We start from the raw sequence: 7,570 nt of genomic DNA, 5'->3' as shown, positions 1-7,570 counted from the left end.
TTTTACGAAATTCGGTAAAGAGAAGAGTCGTTGCATCCCAAGGTCGGGTTGTTATGAATATGCTAAGTACTTCTGTCCTGGAAAATCTAAAGTTCCCACGGTGATTTTTAAAAACCTAAATACACGCGGGCGAAGCCGCGAACATCATCCTGCAAGCGGCTGTATACCTAGTTAATCTTTGAAGTTTAATCTCGAGACATGCTTTTGCTTCAATTCAAAGTACGACAATACCAAATGAGTAGGTATTTATTGCACATTAGATAATATGTTTGTAATTTTTAGGTTCCGTACCCAAAGGGTAAAAACGGAGCCCTATTAATGTCTAGATCTGTCTGTCCGCCGGTCACAGGTGTCTTGATCGCAGACGAATAGTGTTACAGACCTGAAATTTAATAGGTATTTGGTGTAGAACGTTGACTCAAAACCAAATATTGAATTAGAAATTCAATTAAACTATTTTTCAGGGCGGCTCCCTCACACGAAAAAAGAGATTGAAATTTTTTTTTACGGTTCCGTACCAAATTGGTAAAAACTGAGACTCTTATGGTGCTACTTTCTCCGTCCGTTTGTCCGTCTGTTTCTGAGAATGCTTTTATTTATATGTTTTAAAGTTTATTTTTCCAGGTGATTGATTTTATACAACTTTTATCCATTTTCAATGTTACCCGTTACGACTGTAATGTTGTCTATAGATTTTGTGAAAATTCATTTTAGAACGAAACCCAAAAAAAGGTGAGATGTCACGTGTCAAGGATATGTCAGTGTCAACGTCAAACAACTTTAATTGCTAGTGCTGCCCCATATACACTTGTAAAATGAATCGATGAATAAATAAATAACATATTTTTAAATGTTATTAAATTATAAAAATATGTTATTTATTTATTCATGAATTTCATTTTATAATTTCATGTTAGTGTTTTACCTACACTTTAAGGAAATTTCTAAATAAATTTTGATATTGTATTAATAAATAACTATGGCGTTGGGCGTCAAATTTCAGCAGTCTAACATGCATGTGCGCGCCGTGCTTGACGATGTTATATTAGTGTTTTATCATAGACTGTTCAACGCCTTTGAAAAGTCGCCAGACGTCGCCAAGCGTAGAAAAAGTTAAAAGTCGCTAGAAGTCGCTGAGATAAGAATAGAAAACAAATAAGTTCAAAATAAATGAAGATTTTTTTTAATTGATAAAATTATTTTTTTTTAATAAAATGAAACTTTATTTTCTTTTTTATTGTCAAATATAATATAAATAATATAAGAAAAGGAACTGACTTGTACGTTCTCGAAGGTAACTAACTACAAGTTACCCGTAATTCCGTGATCTAAATTTCATGGGTGAAATATTTTTCAACAAAGACACTTTGCAAAAGTCACTAAATGTTTTTGTCGTTAAAAGGTAATAAAAGTCACTCGCGTCTTTGAAATTTCGTCAAATCTAGTGACGAAGTCTCTAAATTGGCAACACTGATCATAGACAAAATAGCCGATGGCCGCAGACAGTAGGTAGCATTTGCGTCTATAGCGTTTACGTCTCGTAAACGGCCAAGGGTGACGCGTGGATTTCCTGACATGGCTCGGAAGTCCAGAATCCAGAGCCGTGACCCAAGGTCAATAATACTTTAGAAAGTGAGAAAATTATACGTATTTTCCCATAAAAGTGCTTTAGTGTTTTTTTTTTATCGACATTTTAACAGCACATCACTAAAAGTAGTAAGAAATGAAATGTCACAATCTGTGGTATTATGTAAAGCCAGACGAGAAAAAAAAACTGTGGTAGGTAATGTGGTAAGTGGCAGCCCGGAGGGGCAGAGGAATTGGTATTATTGTGAATCTTGTGATGCATTGTGTAGACCGTAGATTGTAGAGGCTTGCGGAATTCGGAAGATTTCTGAACGTTTGTTTGAGAGTGTTTCGAGCTTGTTTCGAATTTTGATTTTTGATTGTCTGTCAATAAATATTTCGCCGCGGCGGTCTACGTTGGCAAGTACAAAACTGAAAACTTTTAGCTCGTGAAAGTGAGGTGTTGTGAATCAGTAAAATGGATATTTTTAATTAGTTGCACCTTTAATTGTGTATAGTGATTATATCGCGTTGAAGAAATACATAGTAAAAGAGGTGAGTTTATGAGTTATTAGAATACTTTAGTTTTTAGGTACCTACACAGCTTTATTCTTACAAACAAAATCATTTCTTATCATTTTATCTATTACATATCTGCTAATGTCTAATTAGACGTTAAAAGAGAATGTAAAAGAGATTTATATTTTTAACATAGGTTTCGTGAAATATGCGAACTATCGTGTTTTAAATTAAGTACTTAAATGCAATAGTTTTGAGCTAATCTAATAAAAGTTAAAGCGAAAAAAAAATTGTAATTTAAGATTTTGTAACTTCGTTTTGGTCATGAACGGATGTTGGCATTGAAGAAAAAAAGAAAGAAGGTTATTTGCATAAGTTTTAAGAACTTATTGCTGTTTAAGTGAATATGTACGTTCATAAAAAATAGAATAGGCAGCTCATTCCATATAAAAATTTCTGATTAGATTTTACTTTAAAGTCCCTTGTGTGTACTAATACATGGCACAGTTCATAATGAAAGCTGTTATAGCCTATTGCCTAGAGTTTTGCCTGCTATTTAGAGGGTCCAGGGTTGATATGGGACACAACTCTTAACTTTTTGGACCTACATACATTGTAAGCAATTAAATAGCATTTGTTTTAAAAAATATTGTTAGGAAACCTGCATGCCTAAGAGTTCTCCATAATATTCTCAAAGGTGTCTAAAGTCTGCCAGTCTGCGCTTGACCAGTGTGGTGGATTGTGCCCTAAAACCCTTTCTGAAAGGCAGCTTGTGCTCCGTAAGGTTAAGAAGATAAGGATGATTTATAAGTCCTGTCACTTAAGGCTTCTGAAATTTTCTTAATGTCATTATTTTCTTATGATTATGATTTGATTTGTTGATCACAATTCTTTTATCATAATATCAGAAAATATATTTCAATTAAGTATTACAATAAAGACACACTACAATTACTTTTCAGTATCTAAAATAAATAGTTTTCTTACTTCATTTCACTACATATATTAAGTATAAATGCGAAAGTGTTTGTTTGTTGGTTTGTCCTTCAATCACGGGCGTGATTTTTGCATGGTTACAGTTGAAAACCTGGAAAGTGACATAGGCTATTTTTTAAAATTACACACACAGAAAATCAAAGAATTTCTACAGATAGGATATTTAAAAAACGAAACCCACACGAACAAAGTTGCTGGCAACATCAAGTTAAATATAATTGTAAGTAAAAGGCAGTTATCACAATTGCCGATTGTTTAGACTAAGTGATTCCATCTGTACTAATTTTATCAGTTCAGGTTAATAGCAATGCAAATGCTTTGTTTTAAACAATCCTCCACTCCGCCATTGTTTCATTTTGTGATAAAACACAATATAATATCGCAACAGTGCCTCTTGGCAAGGTTAAATTGGGCAAACTCAATTGTTTTAAAGTGTTAACCTATTTTTTTATAATACTAAGTAATAGATGTGATGAACAGAAGTATGATATTTATGTCAGACAAAATAACAACAACAAAATATTGGTCAAGTGCGAGTCAGACGGGTTCAGTGCCATCATATGAGAAATACCACTTTTTTTTTGTCATGGCAGCCATGTTAAAATGTTTATTATTTGTTATTGTAGTGGCAACAACAATTAATAAACTTTTGTACTACTTAGTTGTCAGCCACAAAGTTCTATAAAAAGTTCAAGGAATTATTTCCCTTTCTGATTAATTTACAGAATCAATATCAAACTCAATGATTAGTTATTAATTGTTATTATAATTAATATGATTAAATCGAGACTTATAATGCAGATAAGATTGTCCAGCTTTAAGTGTTCTAGAACCTTCTATTATATTGTTACTATAACATGAGCACTAGGTATAATCTCCATAAGCAGTAAATTGTAATTGTTCTTTGTTTATTGCAATTAGATTGCAATCGATTGCAAGATTTGATTATTATCCATTTGAAGATAATTTTATAGTATATTAGTAATAAATATTCTTAAACCCTGGTGACAAATTATAGCTGATAACTTTGCCTAAGCTCCAATTTGAAAAGATTAGAAACTTAGGTACAATATAGTTACTCACCTTTAAGGGTTAAAATAGGGGAATCTTACGTCATCTCTAAAAAGAAGTACGGACGTTAACTTAAATATTACTAGAAAAATTTCGTTACTCATCACATTCTTTGTAACCGCCGCATAGCAATCAATAGTATATAAAAATATAATCAATTTTTCGATAATAATGAACGCGATAAACATGTAAGCGTTCACATTTATGTTGATAATCGCTATCAATCGCATCATATGTGTCATGTTGCTGATATTGAGAGTCTCCTTATCAGGAGCTCAGTGGCTACGTGTCCGCAACGCTGTTAACACAAAGTGACAAACATGGCCGACTATAGAGCTGGAAAAGCCGGCATTAACGCCGAAGCACAGGCAAGGATCAACAGCAAATACAACAATGAAATCGCCCAAGAAACTCTCGAATGGATCCAAAAGATCACCGGATCACCAGCAAATACGTCCGGTGACGCTGAAAATCTCTATGAAGTCCTCAAGGATGGCACTCTCCTCTGCAACTTAGTCAACAAGTTCCAAGAGGGTTCCGTAAAGAAGATCAACCAATCGACGATGGCTTTCAAATGCATGGAGAATATAAACGCGTTCCTAGAAGCAGTCAAGAAACTAGGTGTGCCACCGCAAGAGACCTTCCAAACTATAGACTTGTGGGAGAAACAAAATCTTTACTCTGTGGTTGTATGCTTGCAATCCTTGGGCAGAAAAGCGGGAAACTTTGGCCTACCATCTATAGGTCCCAAAGAATCTGACAGAAATGTTAGAGAATTCAGCGAGGAACAGATGAAAGCCGGCCAGAACGTCATATCGTTGCAGTACGGTACGAACAAGGGACAACAGAGCGGCATCTCCTTCGGTAACAGACGCCAAATGTGAATACCTGTATAGTATTATGTAATGTTTTTTTACTGAAAAATAAATGTTTTTGTAATTTATTAGATAATTGTATTTTATTTGTTCAAGGTGTGGTGAATTGTTTCCTGCAGTACCTATCTGCAATTCTGAATAAGAAATGCGTAGCTGCATCCGATTAGATAACGCTTAGGGCCAAAATAATAAAATAAAGCTAAAGTAGATATCTGTAATCTGTCGATAATTTACAGCAGCATTGTTAATTGTCATAATAGATCGTGTAATTTTTACCGGACTACGGCAAAGCCAAAAGGAAGAGTTATGATTTTAGCAGTCTATATATGTACGTATGTATGTATGTTTGTATCCAGATTCTGTGTGTTCCACCATAGTGCCTAAACTACTGGACCGATTTTGATGAATGAGGTGTAAATTGATTCTTTGTAAAGTTCCGGGTGACATGGCTGTATTTTATGCGAATAAAACCGGCCAAATGCGGGTCAGACTCGCGGACTGAGGGTTCCGTGCTCAGATATTTTTTCCAACACTCACACTCATCACTCATCATTTGTTACTCACATTTCGCAAAATAAAGAATCAAAAAAAAAAAAAACATTTTGCACGATAAATCAAAACCTATTACATATAAAAATAAATAAAAAATCTGTTTTAGAATGTACAGGTAAAGCCCTTTCATATGATACCCACTTGGTATAGTTATCTTTGAAAATTGAAACACAGTTTAATTTTTTTTTAATGATGTAACCACAAATTCGCGGTTTTCTTATTCCTCTACTTGTGCTATAAGACCTACCTACCTGCCAAATTTGGTGATTCTAGGTCAACGGGAAGTACTCTATAGGTTTTCTTGACAGACGGAGAGACAGACAGACACGATGGACGGACGGACGGACCGACAGACAAACAGACAGACACACAACAAAGTAATCCTATAAGGGTTCCGTTTTTCCTTTTGTGGTATGGAACCCTAAAAATTGACTTATTGAAATTTTTTTTTCTATTTTATTATTTTACTACAGTAGAGCCTCGATAATCCGAACTACCAAAAAATAACCCCTGTTCGGACTCACGGAGCGTTCGGATTACAGTATGTTAAAAAAAATGCAAATATATTTTGACAAAAAATATTTATTCAGGTACTATAAAACACATATTTAAATCACAAAATACGTTACTTATTCATAAAGTCATCAATTTTAGTTTGGCGGGTTCTATTTATTGACTAAAAAAAGGCTTTGTCCCTCAAATTACGCAGCATCATCTTTTCGGATAAAGACAAGTCATTTTCATCAGCCCAATCTAAACAAGTATTCAGTGCTGATATAGCTTGTGAATGAGGAATTTTCTTGACGTTTAAAGCTGAAACACGGTAATGGTATAATATTACCGTGGCTGAAGTATTGTCAACAATTTACTCGTCATTCCCAGACTCGTCAGTCTCTTGCGTAACAAAATATAAGATCAGCGGTCACGGTAAGGGAGAGAGAGGGGCAGTCGGCAGTTCGGATTACAGCGGCGTTCGGATTATTCAGAGTACGGATTATCGAGGCTCTACTGTACTTTGGACTGTAAATGTATTTGTACTGCAACTGAATTAAATGACTGATTTATCATTCTGGCTGCAGATTATCCTATAGTGCGCGACACGCACCTGTGAGTTTCTGAGTTAAGTAGGTATGTGCGTTGTAAGCAATTAAAATATCACTTGCGTTTAGCGAAGAGGAAAACCTGCATGACTGAGAGCTCTCCGTAATGTTCTCAAAGGTGTGTGAAGTCTGCCAGTACGGACTTGGCCAGCTTGGTAGACTACCAAACCTCTCATTCAGAAAGTAGACCGTGGACCCGTTCTCAGCAGTGAGATGAGTGTGATGGGATGATGATGGAGATTATACCTGGTAACTTCTGAGTAGTTAACAACCTACAATCATTTCATTTGTAACCACACCATAATATAGGGTATAGATAGCTAGCTCTTCATTACATTTGGAAAGAATAGCGTGATAAAATATCTTTCGTAATGGCAGCATTGCGTCATCACGCGCATATTGATCTAACCTCGCCGCGAATCCGTTACCTGGTGACTAAATGTTGGCTAAGGTATATATTCGTTTTTGCATAGTCGAATGAAACTTCGCAAAAGGACTATGAACTAGGTACTTAGTAATTGCAATCGTAATCAACGATTGTATTAACTAAGTAGGTACCTACTAGCTGATGCACGCGACTTCGTCCGCGTAGATTTAGGTTTTGAACTAATAATAATTAGTAATATAAATAATAATTTAAGATAACTATACCAAGTTGGGTATGAAAGGGCTTTACCTGCACATTCTAAAACAGGTGTTTATTTATTTTTAATGTATTAATAGTTTTTAATTTATCGTGCATAATTTACGAAACCCCTGGGTGCGCGAGTCTTACTCGCACTTGGCCGGTTTTTTAAGATTCGGATTGAGTATGCTCCGTAAGCCATACTGTGTTACCGGATAGGGTGGCGAGCGCGAAGCTTCGCCTGGGGTTAGTCCTAGGGCTTGAAA

At 35.2% G+C, this 7,570-nt stretch overlaps 2 protein-coding genes across 4 annotated transcripts in view; both read left to right on the top strand.

Annotated features, from left to right (window-relative positions):
• The first annotated feature begins 1,776 nt into the window (after window positions 1-1,776).
• The window catches only part of LOC123867506 (myosin heavy chain 95F), a 55,114-nt gene continuing 49,320 nt past the window's right edge, over window positions 1,777-7,570 (top strand). For 2 of the 3 annotated variants that reach the window (XM_045909567.1, XM_045909566.1), the window contains exon 1: window positions 1,778-2,121. The gene's annotated coding sequence lies outside the window, so the exon portion shown is untranslated. Of the gene's footprint in view, window positions 2,122-7,570 lie in introns of all 3 variants that reach the window. The other variant, XM_045909568.1, reaches the window with a different exon arrangement.
• On the top strand, window positions 4,366-5,098 carry LOC123867509 (myophilin-like). The gene has a single exon (XM_045909573.1). The coding sequence runs from the start codon at window positions 4,473-4,475 to the stop codon at window positions 5,034-5,036; it is 564 nt and encodes a 187-aa protein (XP_045765529.1). The 5' UTR covers window positions 4,366-4,472; the 3' UTR covers window positions 5,037-5,098.

Source organism: Maniola jurtina, chromosome 8 (assembly GCF_905333055.1).
Source record: "Maniola jurtina chromosome 8, ilManJurt1.1, whole genome shotgun sequence".
In the NCBI taxonomy this organism is placed as follows: domain Eukaryota; kingdom Metazoa; phylum Arthropoda; class Insecta; order Lepidoptera; family Nymphalidae; genus Maniola; species Maniola jurtina.
This window is presented reverse-complemented; position numbering and strand designations above follow the sequence as displayed.

Bases quoted from the DNA above. Each gene is read 5' to 3' on its own strand.
- LOC123867509 (XM_045909573.1), top strand. From the start codon at position 4,473: ATGGCCGACTATAGAGCTGGAAAAGCCGGCATTAACGCCGAAGCACAG.